This window comes from Trachemys scripta, chromosome 14 (genome assembly GCF_013100865.1).
Source record: "Trachemys scripta elegans isolate TJP31775 chromosome 14, CAS_Tse_1.0, whole genome shotgun sequence".
Lineage (NCBI taxonomy): Eukaryota > Metazoa > Chordata > Testudines > Emydidae > Trachemys > Trachemys scripta.
The window spans coordinates 18,968,368-18,993,606 of NC_048311.1; the positions used below are offsets into that span (position 1 = coordinate 18,968,368).

At 48.1% G+C, this 25,239-nt stretch overlaps 2 protein-coding genes across 5 annotated transcripts in view; one reads left to right on the top strand and one right to left on the bottom strand.

The window, feature by feature from the left end:
- Nucleotides 1–616: 616 nt before the first annotated feature.
- On the bottom strand, nt 617–25,016 carry AANAT (aralkylamine N-acetyltransferase). Of its 4 annotated transcripts, XM_034789764.1 has the most exons (7): nt 24,878–25,003; nt 13,485–13,565; nt 12,701–12,784; nt 10,745–10,811; nt 6,223–6,497; nt 3,093–3,247; nt 617–1,727 (listed from the first exon to the last, which is right to left on the bottom strand). In XM_034789764.1, exons 5-7 carry the CDS (start codon nt 6,377–6,379, stop codon nt 1,422–1,424), a joined length of 618 nt encoding a protein of 205 aa, XP_034645655.1. In that variant the 5' UTR covers nt 6,380–6,497; nt 10,745–10,811; nt 12,701–12,784; nt 13,485–13,565; nt 24,878–25,003; the 3' UTR covers nt 617–1,421. The 4 variants fall into 4 exon arrangements, with proteins under 4 accessions (XP_034645655.1, XP_034645654.1, XP_034645653.1 ...); XM_034789763.1 differs by lacking the exon at nt 10,745–10,811 and having other exon boundaries at nt 24,896–25,016; XM_034789762.1 differs by lacking the exon at nt 10,745–10,811.
- Nucleotides 24,776–25,239, top strand: part of UBE2O (ubiquitin conjugating enzyme E2 O) — an 84,697-nt gene continuing 84,233 nt past the window's right edge. The window contains exon 1 of the mRNA XM_034789761.1: nt 24,776–25,123. Within this exon, the coding sequence (XP_034645652.1) occupies nt 24,791–25,123 (333 nt within the window). The 5' untranslated portion in view covers nt 24,776–24,790. The remainder of the gene's footprint in view (nt 25,124–25,239) is intronic.

A 25,239-nucleotide genomic window follows, 5' to 3' on the forward strand; every position in this document is an offset into this window, starting at 1 on the left:
CAGGAAAAAACACACACACACACACACACACACACACACAATTAGAAAACACAACAAATAAACCCTTTATTTGGTGATGAACAAAAGAACTGACAAACAGCACAGGGTGTTCCCAGGGGCTTTCATATTTCCAGTGAACTAAGATGGCGTGAGCTAGGAGCTCTGGTCTATACATAGCACTGGTCCATGGGATGAGGGAGGGAGTGCAGGCTGATGTACCCTCTTGTTCTGAAGGAATAAACCCAAGTGGTGTTGCCATGTTTGGATTTTGCAAAACCCTGTGTGATTATCTGATCAATCTGATGGGAATGACTTTCATCTGTGATTCTCTGGAGCCATTCTAGCAGTGCTTTGGATTTCACTAGATGAGGACCACAAATATACCTTTAAAGGGTCTGTTGAAAAAGCTACCCCTTAATAGCCATTTGGGGGTGGGAGTTGATGGGAGTGTCTATCCAGTGGCGTAGCCTTCTTGCTGGGCTCTTTAGAGAGCATTCAGTCCCATGTTCTATTTTGCTCTCCCTTAAGCTTTGAGCGTGCTGTGGTTTGGGGACAGTATCTCCTATATTGGGTTGGAAGTTGGCTACCCCTGCTCCGACAGACTAGGGCACCATCACTGAACCTACGTTATTATGGGATTTCTCACACGTCCGTTGGTTGTCAACCTATAACAGCAGGAGGGCGAGGGAGGAAGGGGACTTGCTGGAGCCTAGCGTAGCTGAATGTATCTCACATATGTACAGAACATACGAGCACGGATTCCATTTAATACATCACAGCAGAACATGGTAGCGAGTAACTAGCATGAGACGGCGCGGACGGCTTTTCCCAGCAGAGACCCCCAAGAGGTGTCTGCCACATGCCTGCCTCATGTTGTTGGCCTTGGAGCATTTGACAAAGAGAACAAAACCAGGGAATCGATGAACTGATCCATGTGGTGCTGCTTCTCAAGCAATGTTTTTCCCCCTTCTATAATTGCATAACATGCTCTCAGCGCTTTATTACTCCCACTGCTGCTTTTAAAGCCAGGGGCTAAAGGGGAGGCTTGGGCTAGCCAGAATTGACGTACGCCTGTCCTGGGGAGGTCAAACTCAACAGCTGTAGCCTTATGGAGCCTGCCTGTTGAGCTCTGGACCGAAGAGGCAAGGGTGCTTACTGTGGTTCTGCTGCCTTTCGCGCCGTATCTGTAAGCTCGATGGCTGGGTCAGCGCTAGGACCAGTTAAGAGGCAAGTGGGCTGGGCCTGGAGCTACTAGTTAAAAGGCAGCCCGCTGGAATACCAGGCAGGCACAAAAGTAAGCAGTGAGCATGGATGTTGCTTGTAAGGAGAGCAGTGGCTGCTGTGCAGCTCTGTCTCCCTGTACGTGGCTACCCGCCCCTAACATTGCCTGAGAAGCGTCGAAGCTGGGGGAAAGCGCCATCTCAGCAGCCGCTGTTTCTGCGCATGAAGGCGTGGCCGCGCACGGGGTACTGCATCTCGACGAACGCCAGGGAGCCCACGGTGACCTCGCAGGGGCCCCGCACCTTGAAGCCGCACTTCCGGTAGAAGGGGATGAGGAAGTCCTCACACATCAGCACGGCCCGCCGCACGTAGGGCAGGCAGCGGAGGTACTGCAGGTAGCGCCACATCAGGATGGAGCCCTTGCCCTGCTGGCGGAAGGTGCGGTGCACGGCCAGCGCGTGGATGTGCACGGTGGTGCCACCGGGCTTGTGCAGAGTCAGTGCGTCCTGCCGGGGGAGAGGAGACAGGAAAGCGTGTCAGCTGGCGGTTCGCTCGCTGCCGCAGTGCCCTCTCATTCTGTTGAGAGCACTCATTTGACTGGGCTGCAGATGTAATGGCCCAGATCCTCAGCTGGTGTGAATGAGTAGGCAGACGCACACCAGCTGCGGCTCGCACCTGATCTACTGGAGGTGTTGTCCAAGTACAAAGTGCTTTGCAGACAGTACCCAAAGGCTCATGACACTCTGAATAGATGAAGTCATCCCCATTTCACAGAGGGGAAAACTGAGGCACGAAGCCGTTTGGGCCTGATTGTTCAGTGTGGTGCTCCCAGTCCCCACCCCCCAATCTCCATCTCCAAATGACTATAATTGGAGCAGTGGCGGCTCAGCCCTTCCTGAAAATCAGGTCCTACGTGACTTGCCCAGGGTGCCAGAGAGGCAGTGACAGAGCCAGGCATACGCCCCAGGAGTCCAGCCACCTAGTTTCCTGCTCTAACTGATTAGAGGGTGCTCCTTCCCCTGCAAAGGCTTACAGAGCCCTTTCCCTTTTAATTACTTGTAATTGGAAAGAGGTTGTTTTTTTTAATATTAAACACATTTTAATGCCAAAGCAATAACTCAGTTCTTCTACTTATTTTTATCCTGTAGCAATTAATACTGCAAGAGAGCTCTCTCCAGGAGTGAACTCGCTCCAGGTTGCTTGTAGAAATCGATTAGCTTGTAAAGTGCTTTGCAGAAGAGAGAGGCTGAATCAGCAGGAAGTATATTTGTCCCTAGGAGAATGGCCCTGTTTGTATTGCAGTTCATAGTTTGATGGAGTTAACAGTGGGTTGACTTTGGGCTTTCAATAGTAGCCACGTTGTGAATGAAAGGTGCCGAGGGGGAATTTTTTACCTCTCCATTTCTAGTCTGTAAGGTGGAGCCCCTTAGAACAGAGAAGAGGGGATCTGCATATGCAGGGAGCAATACAGAGCCTGCCTTACTCTGGCACTTAGCCAAAGCCCCATTGCCCCAAGAGTTGTGGATGTCTCTGAAACGGAAAAGCCCTCTTGGCAGATGGGGCTGAACCGTGGCTGCAAAGCTGGAGGGCATTGGAGAATGGAGCCTCCCCCGCCCCTTTGAAATAAATATAAAAAGGGTGTCTTACAAACTGAACTAATTGGGTACCTGGAGCAGCCCCTGCTCTCCTTCCCTGCACTTGGGTGCTCAGCACCCGGGTCACATGCTCCCTTGGAGTACCCCCAATAACTACAGTCATGCCTATGCACGTTGGACTCCACCCTCTTGTCTCAAAGCTCCGTCATTGTCCTCTCCATCCCTAGCATGGAAAGGAAATGGAGACAAGATGCAGTAACAGGAGCTGGTTCTTACCTGGCTGAGTTTTTCTTGGTCCCAAAGGGATCCTATAATGAAAGCCACCAGTCGGCCTTCTTCAAACCAGCCAAGCGACAGCTCAGGGCACAGGTTCAGAAAGTGGCGGATCTCATCCAGGTGAAGGGGGCAGTCGCCCGAAACGGAGATAAATGCTAGAGAAGAATAAAAACAAGGCAATGTCAAGAGGGAACAGCCTCTCAGAGCTACACTGCAGCCTCCCCTCGGCTGGGAGAACCTCAGACTAATTGATGGTGGGCTGGGAATTGGAGCTTAACAAACATGAGGGGTGTGAACCAAAGTCCTGGATCCAGGTGCTCATGAACTTTGGGGAAGTTTGAATCCAGATCTGAACTTTGTGGCTCAAGTCAATCTCTCCTTCCAGGAGAAGCCAGAAAGGACTGGGATTCCCCTTCTCATCCATACATCTTCTGTAAGTTACTTCCTTTTAGAAGATGGGCACTTCACACTTGAGAAAGCAAAGCCCTCGGCTCTCCCAAGCAGGAGAACTGTTCTAGGAAGCTGTGCCTGCTCTGTTCTCTGATCAGTACATCTCTGATCCGGGCCATTGCTTTAAGCCTCGCTTGTTCACTGTGCTCTCCCTGCGGGTTTTCTGAGTCACTCCTACAGCATTTAGCACTCAATTAAAAACCAGCCACAGATATTTATATAGTTTCAAAGTTCCTGCTAATTGGTTTGGAAAACACTGGTCTTGAAATGTTATGATTATCTCTACAGCTTGGGAAATGATCAATAAAAGGGAAAGCTGGTTAGAGGTAAAAGCCGTTTGGGTGGGATCTACAAAGGGACTTAGAGGTTGCAACTCTGACCCTCCCAGCACCTAACTTTTAGGTGCATCAAAAATCACAGGCACACCTGGCAATCCACAAAGCCGAGTTAGGCACCGAGATTCCCTATATAATGAACAGGGAGAGCCAGGCGCCCTAGACTGGGATCCACAAAGCCAGCAAGCTCAGAGCGGAGCTGCCTAACGTAGTCAATGGGCGATTCCAATGAGAGAAGTGTGTGCTGAGCCCTCCTCTTGGACATAGGTGCTCTGCAGCCCTGAGGTAGGTGCCTATCTCTGCTAAGTATCAGAGGGGTAGCCGTGTTATTCTGAATCTGTAAAAAGCAACAGAGGGTCCTGTGGCACCTTTGAGACTAACAGAAGTATTGGGAGCATAAGCTTATGCTCCCAATACTTCTGTTAGTCTCAAAGGTGCCACAGGACCCTCTGTTGCTTTTTATCTCTGCTAGCGATCCCCGAACAGCAACGGGGCACCTGCCTCGCCCCATACCAAACAGCTGGAGGTCCCTACCTCTCGGGAGCGCTCTAACCACTGGGCTACAGAATCATTGTCTCTCTCTGGCCCAAGACTGAGAATGATTCTGCAGTCCAGTTATACGGTGGGCAGTATGATCACCATTACCTCTTCCAGCTGGATTTTGAATGGGACCAGATCTGGGAGGCAGCCTCTGAGCACGCCTACTGGATTGGGCACCGAATGTCTGTCTTCCCCTGATTCATGAATTGCTCTGGGGCTTAGACAGGACATGCCTGGAGGAACGCAGCAGTGCACATGCTTAGAGGCAGAAACAGGTGCCTAGGGAACTTTTGCTCTGAAAACATACTCCCTGAGTGAATTTAGGGAGTTTTATGCATCATAGTGGAGCCAAAATTGGGATTTAGGTGCCTAAGTCTTGGGTTTAGGTACGTCAGTATCTGTGGATCTGAGCCTTTGTGTTTAGGGTTTGAGAATGCGGGAAGTATATATTGCCTTCTGGTAAGAGCTGTGGTAGTTATCTCCCTCTGCTCTGGGCTCCTCGCAGCTTTGATTTCCAGGCCTGGTTCTCCATTGTCCTGTATCTCCTCCAGGCATTTACACCTGTGCAAAGGAGATCAGCATGGAAGTATTTACATCCACTTTGTTCTCCCTTTGCCTGGGTGTAAATGATGCGATGGAGAATCTGGTCTTGTCGTCACTAGTAGAAACCCCTCCCTTCTACACAGCAGGTGGCAAGTTCTCATTGGAACATTACAGGCTTATGCCAGGATGTCTCTTGCCGTGGGCCATTGCTGACTGTCGCATGGAAATTACTCCCCCCTTCTCTAGCAGGTTTGCTGGCTTTCCTTTGAAATTTATCGCAAGAGGGAACAAAGGGCCAAACTCAGCCCAGACCCGAGTGGTGATGCAGTCCACGGTTTGCAGGTCTTGCAGACCCAGAGAAATCTCATGAGAAGAACTAGGCTAGCTACAAATGCTCTTGGCTCCAATGAGCACCTGATCTGTAACTCTCAGGTTTGAAGACTGAAAAATTGATTCTGACTAATCTGTTTGTTTGTATCCCAGCTGGCTTCAGTGTTCAGTGTCGGAAGCGCATAGCAAGGAGGGAACACCCCACCTGGAGGAAAAGGGTTATTTGTTCCCAGTGTAATCTGGCCCTACTGACCCTGCTATGGTGAAAAGCCCTTCCTAGGGCAGGATAAGAGGGCCAAGTGCTTTCTAATGTACCCCAAGGCGCATGCTGCTTTCCTTGCTGCAGGGAGCCTCTCTGCACAGTGGTGCTGGTATGTGAATAAACGTGACTTCAGTGTGGCTCTGTGGAGTCTAGGAATTTTGCTATTGACTCCACTGGGACCAGGAACAAGCCCTTAAGTGGGTTCCACCCTATAACACCTGGCTTCCAGCACACCTAACACTGCCTCCACCTCTGATTCTCCCTGTCCTTGTGGGAAGAGGGGGGAGTGCTGGCTGGCTTTATCGGGGGAAGGTGAGTTTTCAAATACCCTCGCAAACAGATTGACTGATTGGGGCTTGTAACAGATCTGACACTAAAGACGCTGGGGGAGAGGTAAACGGGTCACTCATTCTCTTTCCATTTGTGTCTCCATTGCTACTTGGTTAGCTCTGTAAAGCACTTTGGGCCGCAGCTTCTAAGACCGATGCTATAACAACTCTCCACTGTTCCTGCCTGCGGTGCTAAGCGCTGGTCCCCTGCAGAAGGAGAGACATTTCCACTTGCACGCCAGCGCCAGGTGTATTTCTGAATTAAGGCCGGGGGCAGTACTGTGGTTTCTTTGGCTGAGCAGGACTGAGGCAGATAGCTAGTGGGGAAGGAGGGCTCTTACCTTCTCTCTCAATCTCAAATACGCTGATTGCATCCTCGGGAGTGAGGCACCGGAACTCGCTGGCGGGAAGCGTGTGACGTCGTTGGCGTCCAGGCGAGCTCCGCGGAGGCCTCAGGTGAATGGGCTTCAGGAAAGGCAAGGCGCTGATCACGGACATCCTCCGTTATTTCTGGTGTCCTCCGTAAACTTCTCCTCCGTTTGGCCACCGGTGTCGTCAGCGAGGCTCTATTTCAGTAAATACGCTCCAGCGGGATCAGCCAACCGGCCAAAAATACCTGCCAAGCACATACTGGATTAGGCAGCCTGCCTCCCGCGCTATATATGCATGCCGTGTCCTCCATGAGCCTGCACGGCCACCCAGCCTGTCAGCGCAAACGCGCTCAGGTTCTCAGACATAATCGCTGCCCCAATGCAAATGCGGGGCCTCCGCTCACGGCAATGGGGCTCTGGCATGGGACAGGTCACACAAACAACTCCCACCTGCCAGGCAGCTGAAGCGTAGGAACAAAAGCCAGCCACCTGGCTGCTGAGGCGCTGAGCGCTAATGACAGAGCGGAGGGACGAGAAATGGCTTTTACAGCCTGGGGCCCAGCCAGCGGGGTTAAGTGGTGAGACGGGCGGGGTTATGCGCTGACGTGAGCGGGGGGAGGGAAGGTGGCCCTAAGGTCACCAAAAAGCTGGATCTGGTGACTCAACAAAGCGCTCTTAGGGCCTGATCCTGCCTAGCACTGAGTCTTTCCTGCTGAGTACCCACAACTCTCTCTGGCTTGCATTGGAGTTCAACCCCTCGCAGGAGACCCTGAGCAGCTTGCAGGATTGGGCCCTTAATGCTGTCAAGCCAATCTTCTGCTTTCTGGGAAGCTCTTATGGTAATCGTGTAATTAACGAGCTGAGTGGAGGGGCTCAGAGCCCAATGCTTTTTCCCCTTTGAGAAGAGGAGGAAGTGGGGTCGAGGCAGGGGACGAGGGGGGCGGGGAGTGACCCGCAGTGTGAATGAACTCTGGAGGCACTCGGTCTGGGAGAGAACTTGAGGGTTTGGAGAGGGTGTCGCTGAAAGAAGGAACCTCCTTCAGTCTATCAGAAAAACCCCTTAGCAGGACAGAGCTCCTGCAAGCAACTTTCTTAGGCAATTTTCTGCCAGTAGCTGCTGAGGCTATCGGGAGTGTCCATGCCTGGATGAGAAGAGCCACCCCCAAGCAACTGCCTCTTCCTGGAAGCGTAGGGCTGGCATTGCCTTCTCTCTTCAGGCACACACATTCTGATCTCTGCCCTCCCCTGGGCAGCGCGGCTGAGTGCCCTTTTGTGGGGCAGGTTTGCCCACCTGCTTCCAGACTGCCCCCAGCCTCCTGTGTGCTCCAGTCTGGATTAGTTAAGATGGAGGAAATGCATTTCCTGTAGTACGAATGAGCTGCAGATGGAGCGCCTATAAAGGCGTGGGCAAATGTCATGTGCATGGGCAGAGAATACACTGGGAAGGAAACAGTATGCACTGGTATAGGCTGTCTTTTGAATCCCCCCAGGCTAGAGGTGACTGTAACTTTTCCAGCATCTGGCCTGTACAGTGTGTGGGTTAGCAGGTTCCCTGGGTAGATTGTCAGGGGCAAGCGGAGTCCACAAGTGACTCCATTAGTGAGGGCAGGTTGAGATGCTGGCATTAGGTCTGTGGCTCTCAGTTGCCAGAGATAAATGGCTTCGGCTGTTGCTCAGACTTTGGGAGAAATGCTGGAATTTATCGGCAGATGCTGTTTAGCACTGTCTGTAATTCTACAGCAGCGGCTACAGGGCCTGCCACTGGAATGCACTGTGGGTTAGCAAAAGACGAAAAATCTCCAGCCAATGGTTCCTGGATTCTCTCCAAGCTCCTCGGAGTTTGCACAGCTTTACAGATCCGTTTATCTAGCTACACAGACTTCTCTCTAGAGATTGCTGAGGTTCTCTAGCGTATACACAGGAGCCAATCTGGGCCAAATTCAGGGATGAGCCTAAGCTGTTGTGATGTACATCTATTTCTAGCCCCTTCAGCAGATAACTTACACCAGCGTCCACTCTGCTGTACTTTCTCTGGCTGTGTCTATACTAGCAAGAACCTGTGGTTTACAACCAGAGAGTTAACACACATTAGCTAAGATGGTGCAACATCCTAATGTAGGGAGGACAAGTTGTAGTATTTTGATGTAGCTGGTTGAGGTGAACCTTAGACACGTCTTTACTCCTCACCTTTGTTTCCCTGGCTGAGAGTCTAATTTAGATGCCAAGGGGTGGGAAGGGAGGAGTGCAGTAGGAAATGCATCTAACTGGTGGGTATAAGTGGAAGTAGATATCATGTAGATATCGGGCCTGGACTAGTAAATTCCTAGGATGGTTTTACAAGGCAGCTTCAGTGAGAGAGCAAATGCTACATGTGTGACTGAGCTATGCAAGGAATAGCAGAGCAGTGAGTGCCCAGCTGGCGGGAGATTAGAAAAGCACAGCACTGCTGGCCGTAGGACCCCAGGTGACGACGTGGTAGGACCTCCCAGCAGTGTGAATCTCCACTCAGAGAGGGAGATTTTGAGAATATATTTGGAAGGAAACAGAAATCACTTTTAGAGATGAGGCCCTAAACTCAGTCCATCCAAACTCTGAGGAAGTTGGGAGCTGGCTGCAGACACAGATTTGAACTTTGCCACTGGCCCCCAACCCTTTTTATGGGTTTGTAGTGTCCCGCCTAGAGAGAAGACAGGCCTTGGCAGTGGTAAATACAAAGGGAATTCTTTGAGGCTGCTGAACTCAGATCTTGTGGTTATCTCTAGCTCTCAAGTGACTAAACACAGCCAGTTCTGCCTGACTTATCAGGCAGGGTCTACTCTATATAGCCCAACCAAATCCCTAGTTTGGAATAGCCCCGAACTTGTGTGTGTGAGAGAGAGAGAAAAAGAGAGAGAGAGATCAAACCAAATCAGTAAAACTATTTGTCAGATCGTTGTACACTAGATACAAATGTGCAGAAAGTTTGAGCAAATGTCTGATAAATCACTTCTCCCTCAGGCAGAGATCCTAGGTAATATTTCCTGAGAGCTGACCCTGTGTAATGCACTTCTGTGCATTCTGAATGATTTGCCAGCTGAATATTCTAACGGATTGCTACAACTCTAGTGATAAATATGAGACCAGGTCACTGACGATTATTGTTCGACAGGTGCTGGCCTCCCCTTCCGATTATAGGCTGGCAACAGGCTAATAGGATTTGCAGAAATAACAAAACAAACAAAAGCGCTGCCAGCAGCCACAGTGCATTCAAAATAGGACTGCATGGTGTTATTAGCCAAGTGCTGCTATTTTCTCTAGTTACGGTGAATTGCTATATTTACTATGCGGGGCCTGGGGTGTCTGTGGTGGTTGTTTAATACAGTCTCTCCACAAATATGCCAGCATCTGAGCTCTGGAAGCAAACTCTGACGACGTGACATTCGTGTGTGTGTGTGTGCGTGCAGCGAGTGTGCTTTGCAGAGCGAAAGAAGAACTGGAGGAGAGATCCGATGAGAGAGCGATTAGGACATTAACTCTCTTAAATCCTGGAGGTCTTTTCACACGTGACAGGAGATTGCTGTGCGGAAGCCTGCAGTGATACCCTTACCACTCTGACTGCTGTGGACAAAGGGTGAAATCCAGGCTCTCTGGAAATCAATGGCAAAACTCCCATGGACTTCAATGAGGCCAGAATTTCACCCTCTGAATTTATAGTAAGAGAACTGCAAAAATGTTCATGTGCCATTGTCCTTTGTCTAATAGTCACAACCATTTAACACTTGACCCAGGCTATGAACAGACAGACAATGTCTTCTCTAAGCACCCCAGATCTTTTAACTGTGCTTGTTTAAGCCAGGTGCGATCAGGTTTTATTTTAAAAATTCTTTAAACACTCATTTTATTCCAACGTTCGCCTGATTATCATTTTATTTATTATTGTCCTGATCAGCTTGTGAGTTCAATCCTTGAGGGGGCCATTTAGGAATCTGTGGGGGGAGGGGGGGTGACTTTATTTTTTATTTTTTTTGGTCGGGGCAGTACTTGGTCCTGCTAGTGAAGGCAGGGGACTGGACTCTATGACCTTTCAAGGTCCCTTCCAGTTCTGAGATAGGTATATCTCTATCAGTGAGAGTTATTTTCTATGTATAAATGCAGCTAATTTATTTAATGCCTCTGTTGTCCATGTCTTTAGGAGTTACTTCTATTCATCGAGATGTGAGTGTAATAAGGACTGTGAGCCTCTTTGTCCTAATTTAATTCACTCCAAAGATAATTTTAGAAATGGATATTTCATGGTCCTTTGGATCATAGATTAAGGGTAAAATTTAGCAATGGCCAAACTACGAGGAGAGGTTACAATGTCGATGGTTTTTAATAGTATTTGTAAGATTTACTATTGAATTTTATGGAGTCAATTGTACTGATTGGATTAACCATTTATGGTGACTAATGGTCCAATCAGAGATACCCCAGAGGATGCAGTAAGAGTTTCTTTAGACAGAAATATACACACCAATGGCTTCATCCTGTGAGGTGCTGAACTCCTGGAGCAGGTTCTCAGTGCACCACCAGATCAAGCCCTAGAACAATATGTAAGTAAATATATAAAGCTAGAGTCTCATCCCCTTACTCACAGTAAGTAACACCTTATTCCATGAGTGGTCCCATTGACATCAGTGGGATTTTTTTGTAGAACAAGGAGCTATTTAACGTGAGTAAGGGTTTCAAAATATGGCCCCACGAATCATTAATATTGTATTGGGCCAATTTTGCAGCAGTCATAGGGATTATGGATGTGGGAATTCACTCCCTGTTAATATCTCTCAGTATTTGTGTCATGATAAATTAATTTGTCAATTATTGGTAAGCTCATGCAAGGAACCACTCCATCAGAAATCTTTCCAGCAGTTCTCTGCCCAGTACAGTAGAACCTCAGAGTTACGAACCCTTAGGGAAAAAAGGTTGTTCGTAACTCTGAAATGTTCATAACTCCGAAAAAAATGTTCTGGTTGTTCTTTCAAAAGTTTACAACTGAACATTGATTTAATACAGCTTGGAAACTTTACTATGCAGGAGAAAAATGCTGATTTTAACCATCTTAATTTAAATGAAACAAGAACAGATGCAATTTTCTTACTTTGTCAATTTTTTTTAACTTTCCCTTTATTTTTTAGTAATTTATGTTTAACACAGTACTGTGCTGTATCTGTGGTTTTTAGTTTGGGGGTGTGTGTGGGGTTTTTTTTTGGGGGGGGGGGGGGCGGGGAGTTGGTCTCTGTTGCTGCCTGATTGTGTACTTCCAGTTCCAAATGAGATGTGTGGTTGACTGGTCAGTTTGTAACTCTGAGATTTTACTGTACCATATAAAGACACATACAGTATCGCTAATGTTAGGATGTCTGAGGTAGAGATTTTTATAGACAAGGGGTGGGATTTTTCAAAACCACCTAAGGGATTTGGACACTCAATTTTCAATAGAAATTAATGGGAATTCAGCATCTAAATTGGCCAGGCAACTTTGGAAAGCCCGCCCAAGATCACTACTGGGGACCGTCTAGGACAAAAGTCAGTAATACTGAGAAAAGGCTGCCCTTTTTTTGTTTTCCTTTTCATTCTCTGGTTTGAAATGACATTTTTTCTTTTGAAATGTAAGTTAATTGGTGTAAATGGCTTTTGATAATTTCAAAATGTTTTGACCATTTTTTATTTTAAAAAATGAAACATTTCAATTTTTTTTAAGGATTTCCAGTTTGCTAAAATTGTCAAGATTTTGACTTTTTTGTTAAAATTCAGGCTGGGAAAATTTGTCAATCTCAAATGTTCATGGGATGGGGAAACCATTTCCCACCCAGCTCTATCATTATCCCATTTCAAACTTGGGGAAACTGAGGCATGCAGCAGTGACATGACCTGCCCAAGGCTGAACATGTAAATATTATCTCTTACTTACATTCATGTACTGAAGGAATCTAAATGTTCATATAGTACATGAAGATGCATGTGCCCATGCGTAAATAAACCAGCATGCTCATAATACACACTGACAGGCAACTCAAGCCAATGTTTTCTTTATTCTATTGTGTACATCTATTGGGATTGGGGTTTGAATGCTCAGACCTTTTAGAAACCTTGAGGGTTTGTTTGCATCGCAAACCACAATTTTAGGTCTGAAAATTCTTCTTCCAGTAAAGCCCTGTCTATTCCCAGATCTAATCTGTGGACTTTTCACTGCAAAGACTCATCATACTCAGATTTTAAAAGTGTGTGTGTGTGGGGGGGGAAGGAGTATGGTGGGATCCACGTTCTAATCAAAGTCTATGTAAGCAAATTTTAATTTAACAACGCTCCATGCTCTACAAGACAATGCACCATTTGCAATTATAGGAAAGTAGGATGGCCTCTTTAAAGGCTGCTTTCCACTCTAGAAAATCAGTACCACACGTATTACAGTAGAAATGCAGACAATTACCTGTAGGCGTGTGTGGAATACGGTTTCTTGTAAGAACTCCGAAAGTTGTTCTTCTGGATGGCGTGGTCTGGTCTTGCAGTCTTCCTGCCGGTGGAGAGAGGAGAAAACAGACAGCAGTGAATTTTGACCTGCCTACTGCTTTTATTCTGCTGTGACTTACAAAGCTCTTGCTTATATATTTGTTATTTATAGAGCACGTGATGAAATTTTAAGAAGTTTATAAACCCTGATGAGTCACAGAGAAAGGTGAGAGGCTTTAAGGTGACATGCCAGCAAAAGCATCCTATGAGGCTTTTCTTTCCTGGCGTGATTGTCTGCAGGGGGATAAAGCATTTTAGCTGATTGCTAGATACTCAGTGCTGCTTGCATGTCTCTGGCTCTATCTACCTATGACTAGATGCATGGCTAGAAAACACGAAATAGTACATCAATATGTAATACAATTAGGGTCTGATCTAGATTCATTTGAAGTCACTTTACATTTATTTAAACAGGCTTCGCACCCTTAAATGAGCTAAATTCAGCCATGGTGAAAGCGGATGTAACTTCATTGCTTTTAGTGCAATCAGAGACTGCAGCTGCATCACAAACTGGGGCTGCATTTGACCAAGGGGGTTTAAGAAAAGTAGTGTTCTTTGCAGAGCTTTTAGCCGTCAGTCAATCGCTGTGTTTTGGCTGTAGGCAAAGACAGGTAGAATAGTTTATCAATCCCCAGCAAAGCAAGAAATGGACTAGTGTGACTTACAAAATGAAATACAGGGAGTCCAAGTTTACTCTGACTTACGTGAAAAGATAACACTGTTGAAGCCATGGCAGTCATGCTGCTGTCAAACCAGCGTGAGAGAGATCAGAATTTGGTCCAGTCCTAGGAAAGCAGAAGCATGAACATGTTACCAGGCTTGGATGGTGAAAAGAGAAGCATCAGGAAACTAGTAGCACTTAGAGGCAGGAGGGTTGTTTTCAGACTAAAACTACTTATACAGCAGCATCAGTCTGCGAGATGCTTTACAAAACACAGACAAATGGCCAGACGTGGCTCTCGACACTGGTGTCAACCTGGAGTAACTCGACTGATGTCAATAGAGTTACAATGATGTAAAATTTGTGGAATCAGACTTAAGGTTTCTGCCCTAAGGAGCTTACAATTTAAGGAGCAAGGCTGCAGTGAGATTTATTGCATGAGTAAAGTCATCAGAATTTTGCCCTCCTAAAGGCAAGAGACGGTAGTAGAAAATATTCCAGACACAAGGTAGCATAAAGGAAGGTACCAGCAAGGAAATCAGCAACAACTCATGGGCCAGATCCTGTTTGGAATTAGTTGATGTAAAAGTGAAGTGATTCCATTAAAGTCAATAGTGTAACACTAATGTAAAACAGGAGTAATGGAGAGCAGAACCTGGCTCCATATGTGCCTAAAGAAAAGCTGGAGGAGGTCAGGATGTGTTTAACTTCCAAGTCTCAATCAAAGTGACCCCCAGCATCAACCATTTTTCTCTTTTAGTATTTTTGATAGAATCCAAACAGAAATACAACCCAACCCACACCCAACCAGTAGAAAACAAAATGTTCAGCAACTAGCCCTAAAAATAACCAACCTACCCCCATTATAAGTAAACAGAACAGGGCATGTTGGAATGTGGTTAAAGCCATCCTGCTATTTTACCAGGGTGTTTTGAACCAGTCCCTTTCTCCCTGTCGCTATCTAGCAGCTGTGGAGGGGTCAAAAACTCTATTAGAATTGGAGCACTGGAAATTTACAGAGATTTACATATTTAGCAGCTCCCACAGCATCTTCAAAGGGCCCAGAGATGTTATTTTTGCATCTGTTTGCAACCATTCTTTATTGTTCATTGGTCCAGCCACTTAGCCAGCCGGCAGTTTTGCTTATAATTTGGGGTTGCGGGGGAGAAGGAAAGAATTACGTCACTTTTATTGTCATCACTTTGGAATTAACTGACCTATAAATTCAGCCTCCAGTCTCCAAGGGGTCTCATCTGCCATAATGATCTATGCACCTTTCTTCCCTTCTCTGCTGTAATGCATTATGATTATGATACCCATGAGGATTTAAGCAGCTTTTAAGATTTGCAGTGTAACAGTATCTTGCTGTAACAGGGCAGATCTGCCAGTGAGAGGGGTTCCAATGATGTAATATTTCTACCTTGCATTTCATTGGCCAGCGTGTTTTTACTTTATAACCTGCGCAGATACAGAGAGTATAGTTGGAATGAACCAACGATCCAGCTTTCCTGCTTGTGTAACTGAATTTAGCACCTAATAAAGCTGTAGGCTAAATTCTCTGTTGGTGTTAACTGATGCAGTAGCATTGATGTCAATGATGTGCCAGTTTATGCCAGTGGAGAAGTTGCTCTAATGATTGTTTTTCTAACTCTCCTCCAGACTTTTAATGACCATTTCTCCAAAACACAGCATGGGGCTGTCAGTAGCACTTGATTGCTTGTTACTGCAATAAATTCACAGCAGCACACCAGGCTTGGAGTGTATTCAATGCATTTAAAGATTCCCTAGGACTGCTGCTTAGTAGTTGAAGAGGCTGCCCCATGCCGGTATGCTTTTTTTTCTGGGCAGCACAACTGAAGCAGTCAAACAACATATTTGATGCAGGAAAGTCAGAACTTCATTGGTCCATATCTTTGGGGTCCTATTTGCGTAGCTGGATTCCACTTTCCAAAAGCTGATTTTCTGCAGGCAAAATGGGGGAGGGAGGTATGCACCCCACAAATCATTGTGCAGGGCACAGCTGAAGATCAGCCTAGAGAAGAGTCCCAATAGGGTTGTCAGTCCCTGTCTCTATTATTCTGGCTCAACCTAGGAGATGTGGCAGCAGGCTCAGTTCTGGGTCTTGAAAGTTTGGTTGTAAGATGTTTTTTAAGAATTTTTTCTGGCTTGGAAATCCCTCCCTATCTCTTCCCTCTCTTTCAGTGGCCTGATTCACCATCTAATGCTCCAGGGCAAATTCCTAAGGAAGCCAACCCTAGTGAGGCAAGGGCAATTGAGTGGCTGGGCTATGTACCATTGTGCAGGAGACCCCTGCGTGGTCTCTGCATAGGCAGAGACTGAGCTCTGTCCTGACCGATGGCCAGTTAAAGGGTGGTACTGATGAACTAGGGACAAGTCCATCCTGTCATCATTAACTGATCCAACGATGGTCATGATTCAGGGACAAGGGCCCAAAAATCAGGGGACAGTTTTGTCCATTTCTGCCTAAACTGAGCAAGGGAAGCAGCTTCAACACAAACCAATATCCAGTCCAGGTATCCTCCTTTACAAGGCCCCAGTGAACTGGAGTGAGCGCCTCTGTTCTCTTCTCCCCAGGGCCCGGGCACCAACCGATTGGCCTCATTTGCTTTTCTCTCCCAGGCCAGAGTAGTTGAACTAGGGCATAGTGAACTCAAGGTACAACCCAGGTAGTTAAGGAGGAGAGGGGTTGCTGTAGAGGAGCCCCTGAAGGGAAAGTAGAGAAGGGTTTCCAGGAGAGCTGGGCTATAAACCAAAACTCTGAATCTGAGCCCCCAAAACTTCAGAACAGTTTGGTTTTAAATTGGAACTTTGGGACATGGGCTTGGCTCTAATTATTACTGGGTCATCCTGCATCTTATACAAGCAGAGCAGGTCACCTGCAACTAGTGCCTGGGCCCAGTGTCAATGCACTTATTACTTCGGGTGAGCTGGATGCTAGGAGGAGGCAGATGAACTGGTACAGAGCGCCACCTACTGGGGAAGTTAAATTCACCAGCAGGATTAAAACCAGTGACTATCCCCAGTGACCCCATTTCCAGGAGTTTGTTTTATAAACTTTTCATCAGGTGTGCACATGCGCGCGCGCACACACAAAAGTGTGTGTTTAAATCTATCCCTGGCCACGCATGAAGTAATACCCAACTGGGGAGACTCGGCTTTTGTAATAAATGTAGTCAGTGACTCAGGCTGGTAGAAGGTATCTGGCTGCAGGGGTGTCAGTCTGAGTCTTTGAAACAAGCAAAGCATGAGCAGTGAAGTAAAGGCAGCCTACTAACCCTGCATCCCTCAACCAAGGCTCTCCGGGCCTTCAACCCTGACCCACAAGGGTCGCTCTAACCGCAAGAGAAGAAATCTGTTCCATTGTCCACATGGTTTGAGCATTGGCCTGCTAAACCCAGGGTTGTGAGTTCAATTCTTGAGGGGGCCATTTAGGGATTGGGGGGGGGGGGAAATAGTTGGGGGATTGGTCCTGCTTTGAGCAGGAGGTTAGACTAGATGACCTCCTGAGGTCCCTTCCAACCCTGATATTCTATGATTGATTGAGTCTTGGAGCATTCTGCTGAGCCTGCCAACCTGGTGCTAATGGTTTTCATACATAACAGTGTGTAGTTCTGCTCACCTCACAGCAGTTTTGTCCTCGGCTACAGATCTGAACCAGAGTCATAAGCGCCTGCTAAGCCAGTGCTTGTAAATTGTGATGACTGTGAGCCCATCAGTGCAGGAGTGGGGATGTTCAGAATTTGCTTATATAGGCCAAAATCCTCCCCTCTCTTCCACTTTCATATCCGCTATGCAGCGGGAGTTGGACAGAAAACACCAGCAGGCAGTGCAGCATGTGCGTGCCACAGAGTACAGGTCCTTGCAGGTTCCTGGTGCAGTGGTCCTTGGGGATGGAGCCAGGGCTCTCTGTAGCAGTAGAGCCTCCAGTTCATCCCCCTCCTATGGAGATTTCTCCAGCCATTAGGATGGAGTAGGGATGCAGAGCAACTCTGCATCCTGGCATGGGACCCTTGTCATGTCCAGAATGTCACCATGATCAGCCCAGCTACTCAGGCTGGCACTGGGAAGACAAGCTGGGCCATGGCCATGCATAGTACTTTACAGGCATGGACCACAACAAAGTCCTTGCACCAAAGAGCTTCACAGTTATGTGTGGGTCTGTCTCTACTTCTTTGAAGTCAATGAAAGTTGAATCACTTACTTTGATAGGAGCAAAATCAGACCCTAAACTACACCTGCGACCATCCACCCTTTAAAATGTGTCAAACACAGTGAACGGGTCCTGGCTGGGATGCTCTCTCATAGGTGGCAGTTTGAAGTTAAATGCCTGTCATCCTTTCTGTAAGTGGGGATCCCTGTCCTCTGACATTCTCTTAAAATGCAGGCAATGGAACAGCCAGGCAGGCAGATAATGTGACCTGTTATCTCTGATCACTCTTTATCCTACTACATTTTCCTGTATGGCTACAGCTGGCCATTGTAGATACACCTCTACCCCGATATAATGCGACCCTATATAACATGAATTCGGATATAACGCAGTAAAGCAGCGCTTCGGGGGGGGGGGGGGGGGGGGGGGGCACTCTGGGGGATCAAAGCAAGTTCGATATAACACTGTTTCACTCCTATAACATGGTAAGATTTTTTGGTTCCCAAGGACAGCGTTATATCGGGGTAGAGGTGTAGTTACAATGAGCTGCCAATTTACATTGGCCACAAGGTGGCACAAGAGTGTTTTTTATGGTACAGAAGATGTCAACATAAGTTGCTCAGCAAGAGAAATAAGGAACAAAATCTTGGCAAACGTAAATTGGCTTTTCATTGCCTCCTTATGATGCTCTTCATAATAAGGCTGCCCGTTGCTATCAGACTCCCACTGCCATCAGGGTCCATTGTAAATGTCTCCTGTGAAATGCATCCCTTGCTGTAACACATACACACGACTGATTCCCATGAGTAGCCTTATCGAGGAAGCCCTGGCCTTTGTACACAGCCATTAATTTGACCTGGGGAACCAACACTCAAAGTAATACTGTATTAAGTCTGGGTCAGATTCTCTACTGGTGCAAACTGGAGCAGCTCCACTGAAGTCAGTTTACACCAGCAATGTGCCAATTTACACCAACGGGGAATCTGACCCACTCTTCCTAAGGGTAAATAAACTTGGCATTTACTTAACTCTGTGTAACTATCTGCATTTCTAATGCACTCGTCAGTGTAGTATCCAGGCTCCAGAAATATGAAGCCTGTCTTGATTTTACATGTCACCTTTGTGCAGAGGCCAAGGATGGTGATAGCTTATATGCAAGGATCCAACAGCCCTTTACAAACATTAGTCAACCCCACCTTGACACCAACCCCAATGCAGTAGGTAAGTATTTTAATCGGCATGGGCGTTTTGAGCCACAATGAGGTTCTGGCCACCATTTTCTAAAATGGCTACTGATTTCAAGGTGGCTCCATGTTTCGATGCCGAGCTTTACGTGCTTCATTTTCAGAAATGCTGAGTGATCGCAACTCCAGCTGAGGCACATGGGCATTGCAGGTCCTCAGCTGTTCTGAAAATTGGTCCTGAAATGTTTTAACGTGGGTACCTACAAAAGTGACAAGCCCAAAATCAGTGGCCATTTTTTACCACATTGGTCTGACTTACCCAAGATTCTCCAGTAAGTCATTGGCAGAGTTAGGAATTGAGCCCAGGAGTCCTAATGCCCACTCCCCTGATCTACTAGTGGAACATCCTTCTTGCGCTGTTCTAGCACCAAGGATGCTATTCAGTTGCGTGCCATCTTTGAAGCCGCTCAAACACTGGACTGTAGAGTCACAAACCAAAGGGGAGCTGCTCTTTACTGACATGAGAAGTTCAATTCCAACTAAGAGCACCTCAGAGGCACACTTAAAAGTACAGTGCAGAAATATGCATAGCACTCAACTGCTCTGTAAATAAGTAAATTGTCCTGATTTGATCCCTTTAAAATGCACGTCTTGCTACTCTGGTTAGTTGCATAATTTGACGACTTGACTCAAATGGCTATTTGCCACCTGAAGTCCAAAATCTGCTCTCCAGAATGTAATCACTCAGCATAAGGGCAGAGTCCAACCAGACTCAAGATTTATGTCTATTAATTATTTTTTGTGTAATACAGCCCTCAGTAGGTGCGGTCAATGGAAGCTGTGAAGTGTCCCTGGAGTGGATAAAATGTTGCAACACGAAAACCTTTGCTGGAGTGCAAACCGCTAACTAGGCGAGCAAGAGGGCATTTTTCACTCTTTAAAGGGCCTCATCCTATTTCCTCTCTGACATCAAAGGCAACCCACCCTGCTAATTTCAAAGGGAGCAGGATTGTCCCATAATTGTTCCATCTATGCGCCCATTAAGGGGTGGCAAGTGGTCATGCTCAGAAGATGACTGCACTGTATATACTAGCCAGCACTCCACTCCACTCCATTCCCTTTCCCACCGCTATCACAATGGAGTGATCTATATGGGGCACTGTCAGCTCAAAGTGAGAGGCTTGGGAATGTCCAAGATTTGACTGAGCATCATCTCTGAGTGTTTTATCACTGAGTTTATACCGGCTTCCCACCCACCTTGCTCTGTGTGCAAATAATTAGCAATTTTCCCACTCTCATCGATCTCTAGGCATGTCCCTGCCCTCCACAGTACAGGGATGGAAGTTCCACGTGGTTAGCAGGCTCCGAGCCCACCTTGTCCATATTATGAACATTTTGTATCAACATGACATATACAAGAGAGTTAAAATTTCTTTCCCAATTGATGCTGTCCTTTCCCACTCAGAAAACAATGATTCCCTCCATCTTCTGTTCATGATGGAATCAAGATTAATACTGAAAGCTCAGAGCTGCTCCTAGGAGCTACAACAACAGGACTATACCCCACCTTGTTAAAATGCTACATTCCTTCACTTTAGGGGACAGAAATTAGGCCCGAGTTTGGGGCCAGTAGAACTTGACACAGACCTTGGCACAGGACCTGAGGGGAGGTGGCTTTCCACCTTTGCAGCGCCCTGATTTTGAGATAACTGGGGATCATTTTGTCCCCAGGCATAAACTAGAGCAGCCCAAATGTAGTGGTTATTATTATGACTGTTGTCTGTTTGTATTATTGGAGCACTTAGAAGACCTAGTCATGGCCAGGACCCCACGGTGCTAGATTCTGTACAGAACAAAAAGCCAGTCCCTGCCTCAAAAGGCTTACCTTACAGCCTGCAGCCCATGCCCCCAGGGGCCATGCTGGCAGCTGGCAATAGCTGACACAGCAATGCTCTGGCTATGCCCTTTTCACCACCAACCACACCCAGGGGAATTCCCAAGTGGCGGGTTAAAACGGCTTTATGGACACCTTGCATTGCCAGAGCTGTGCAAAAGAATCCTGATGGACCTGAGAACTGGGCCCAGAGGGTTGGAGTGCTGATCTCAGTCATGTTGTGGTAAATCCAGAGGAACGCTGGCAATGATTATTCCACATTTACGGTAGTCTGACCGGGAGCAGAATGTGCCCCAAAGCCTCTAGAACAAATGTGCACACAAAGTTACGTTCCATCAATAGAATCTGTTTGCGCAACCTCAAAAAGTGCACAGTCAGTCCCAGGGCCTGGTGATGTCAGGGGGTCCTGCTCTCCTGCCGGGGGCACTAGAAACATGGATGAGACTGGCAGCGTTTATTTTATTTTTAAAGCTACGTTTCTAGCCCTTTTCTTTGGTACAACTCTTGGAAATGTAAACCAATCGCTCCAGTTGAAGAGCTGGGCTTCACTCCACAGCAGGCGGCACAATGAGTCGGTCAGATTTGGAGTGTATCCCAAAGATTCATCTCACTAACCCTTCCCACCATCCTTGAGTCAGCCCTGCACATACCGGTGTGATTCTGCTGCACAGAAATTGGTTCTGGCTGAGTAAGGAGCAGACAAAATAGTTTTGCAAGCCTGCCCAAATATTCTAAAGCCACATTGGCAAGTGGAAACTTTTACACCTTCCACAGTTAGGCCATTCAAATCCTTTAAGGACCTATTTAGCAGCGATCCCCATGAGCTCAGAGAAGACCTAGTTAAAGACATTGAATCCAAATATTGAACTCATAATGCGACTTCTAAGAGCCATTAAACAACATAATTCTTCCCCATTGACTGGGGAGCTTCTGAGCCCCTGTTAATGGCACATGAAAGCGGCAGAGGGCTCTGGATTCACACAGAGCTATTCTAGTCTATTCTATGCAGGGTCTTACTGTAGTAGCTGTACAGCATTAAGCAATGTGACTAACATCTCCCACGTTTTTTCTCTCAACCTCTCTTCAGGGAGAGAAATATGGACAGTGGAGAGTTTTGGTTTGGAATGTATTGACTTACTTTATGTATATGTTGCTATATGTTTATGTTAGAGAAGGCAAGGTCAAAGAAATGTGCCGGCATTTGGAGCAGAAGATGGTGAGGTTTGGGATGGCCATTAGTTCCTGAGGGGAGTTAATTCCACAGACTTTGGCCGGCCGATAAGAATGCTCTGTCTCCTGCACAGACAAGTTTTAACTAGGTGTAGGGAGTGCCCTTGTGCCAGAGAAGCAACCACACTCTTCATCCCAGAGCTATCTGCAAACTTTTAGATACCCTGAGCCCAGCCCTCTGAGCACCTGGAAGTTAAGAGCCTGATCTAATTTCCTTTACAGTCAATGGAAAGACTCCCATTAGGCAGGCACTGTGGACTTGTGGATAAGAGTGAGGAGACCTAGTTCTCATCCCAGCTCTGCTACTGCTCTGCTATCTGACCTCTCTATACCTCCCACCCTTTGTCTACCTTGTCTAATTAGATAGTAAGCTCTGGGAGGAGGGGCTGTCTCTCACAATGTGTTTGTATAGCACCTAGCACCATGGGGCCTGGATCGCAGCTGTAGCCTCTAAATACTCATGTAATACAAATAATAGATAATAATTATGTTGGTGGGCTTTGCCTTGGTTCTGCAGGATCTGAACAACCTCCTAACCCAGACGCCAGTAGGAGGCTGAGTGGTGGATAGGTCAGCTATAGCAGGGGATAATGTACAGAACATGGCTTTCTGGGAGAACCTCAAGAGCTGGGCTGGGGTGGGAAGGGTGGCTCTAAGCAAATTTAACAAACACTCGCAGAAAAAAATAAAACCTGCAGCCGCTCCTCACACCCACTCCTCAAAACAGAGAGCTCCCAACACCTGCCCTGCTCACAACCACCAGCCCTTGTCAACCCCCTTTCTCCCCCCAAACCCAGATAAGCTTCATAGTGCTGCTGAGGGTCAACAGATTTGGGATACTGCAGCTCGATGTGCAGAGTAAATTCCAAAGGGGAGGGCTCCTCCTGGGGAACACCCTGCTCGGAGCGCCCGCAATTAACTTGTGGCTCATCCGGCTGGCCCACCGCCATTAGCGTATCAGTGGCAGTAACGCCCATGGAGAGAGGCAGGCTCTCAAGCAGGAAGGTCCCAAGCTGTTTAGTGCGTTATAGCTCAAACGTAACCCGTAAAGCTGCTCCCAGAGACCCAGAGTCAGTCACACACATCCTACAGTACTGGCCTCAGGAGCTCACAGCGATTTGGAGAAGAGTAGCCATAGTCCAGCAGGCAAACCCAAGAGCTGGGTGCACCCGAGGCACAACACACCAGCCAGCCACAGATGACAAGAAAGCCTGCTTAGTGGAGGAGATGGGGCACTGACTACAATGGTGTGCAGAGAGAGGGGAGGTGAGAAGAGGAAAAGGATTGTAGAGCCCTGACTGATCGCATCTCCCCTGCTGTCTGTAGGCTGGGAAGCTGCACATCAGGAGGTCGGGCCAATAGTGGAGAAGGACAGATAGGGTGCACAGAGGAGCTCTTTGCATAGTGGTGGGCCAGCAGCAAGAAGGAGCTATCCTCATAGGTAGGAGAGCACAGTATGCTGGTACACAGCAGGACTGACCAGGAAAGGGCTAGAAAGGTGAGCGAGGCGGAGGACATAGATACACCTACCCACCCATGTCTCATTTTCCCACCCTGTTTCCCTTCTGTATTTGTGTTGCCAGTCTTTTTTATTTCCTTTTCCATTCAGTGCCATATATATACAGATGCAGCATCAACATCTAAGTCTGTACAAGCCTTACAATGGGGCTGCAAGATGATGCCACAGATACCCAGGGACCAAAGTGACCGGATAAAAGGACCCAGAGGTGCTCCCTTGACAACTTAGCTGAGGCCCTTTTCCTGCTTGAAACAAAATCTTAAGAACACTGAATTAGGAAAGGCAACAAAATGCATATGAAGCCAATAGGTATAAGTGCTGCTTCCCCGAGGAACTGCGGGGCAAGGAGAGAAGGAAATGGGAACTTTGAAGTAGACCCTAAAGCTAGAGTTACTCAGTTTCATTGGAATGCATTTAAACTGTGCGTGCTGGGTGCCCTGGGATCTGGAAACTAGATGATTTTCCTCTGAGAAGCAGCATGGTTTTGAGGCCCTGCTCATGGGGTTGGTGACTAGAGGCCTGGGCTCTATTCCTTAGACAAGTCACTTCAGGCCTTTATTTCCCTTCCTGCCCTTTGTCTGTCTTTTCTATTCAGAGTGTGAACTCTTTTAGGCCAGGCACTGTCTCTGACCACATGTACATACAGCATCTAGCACAAGGGGGCTTCAATCTTGGTTGGGGCCTCGAGAGATAATTGATAATAATTAATCCCCGGGGAAGGTGGAGGAGAGAGTTAATTAGCTGTTTGGAAAGCACCTTGAAACTATCCTTAGCAGCACCATCATCTTTCTTCCTCTCCTCTTCTTCCCATTCTTTCCCTTCACTCCTCCCACTTTCCCTTTCCCTTTCCACTGCCTTCTCTCTGTCCCCCCTCCTGCTTTTCCCTCCTCTCCCATCCCCTTATTTCTCCTCCTCATCCCTCCATCCTCTCATCTTCTTTCCTCACCTCCTCTCCCTCCATCCCTCCCTCCATCCTCTCATCTTCTTTCCTCACCTCCTCTCCCTCCATCCCTCCCTCCATCCTCTCATCTTCTTTCCTCTCCCCTCCATCCCACCCTCCTCATCCCTCCATCCTCTCATCTTCTTTCCTCTCTTCCTCTCCCCTCCATCCTCTCATCTTCTTTCCTCTCCCTCCATCCCTCCACTCCCCTTCCCTCCTTCTCTCCCTGCATCCCTCCCCCCTCTCGCCGCCCCGCCCCCGCAGCATCCGGCTCCCCGGCGGTGGGCGGGGCCGAGGTGCCGGACCCCGCCCCCGGGCAGTGACTGCGCCTCGGCTCGGGCCTCCTCCCTCCCTCCCTGTCCGCTGCCGGCGGCCGCTCGCTCGCTCTCCCCGCGCCGCTGCCCGAGAGCCATGGCGGACCAGCCCGCAGAGCCGGCGCCGGCCCCGGCGCCCCCCGCCCCCGCCGGCGGCTCGCAGCGCCTGCTCTTCTCGCACGACCTGGTGTCGGGCCGCTACCGGGGCTCGGTGCGCTTCGGCCTGGTGCGCCTCATCCACGGCGAGGACTCCGACTCGGAGGAGGACGAGGGCGGCCGCGGCGCCGGGGCCGGCAGCTCGGGGGGCTCGGAGTGCGGGGGCCCCGGGGCCGGCGGGGCCGAGGAGAGCCGGGCCAGCCCCCTGCGCCGCGGCTACGTGCGGGTCCAGTGGTACCCGGAGGGCATCAAGCAGCACGTCAAGGAGACCAAGGTGAGCGGCTCATCTGCATCTCATTTGCATGCGCGAGGGGCCGCCGGGCTCGGCCGCGCCCACCCGGGCTCGCCCCCCGCGTGGAAACAAACGGTGCAGCCCCGGGCCTGGCCCGG

What these genes read in the sequence shown, in the direction of transcription:
- AANAT (XM_034789763.1), bottom strand. Translation starts at nt 6,379, where the DNA reads ATGTCCGTGATCAGCGCCTTGCCTTTCCTGAAGCCCATTCACCTGAGG. An exon ending in ATTTGAGATTGAGAGAGAAG is followed by an intron (nt 3,248 to 6,222) that starts GTAAGAGCCCTC and finishes ATTCTTCTCTAG; the next exon opens with CATTTATCTCCGTTTCGGGC. An exon ending in ACCAAGAAAAACTCAGCCAG is followed by an intron (nt 1,728 to 3,092) that starts GTAAGAACCAGC and finishes CTCCCCCGGCAG; the next exon opens with GACGCACTGACTCTGCACAA.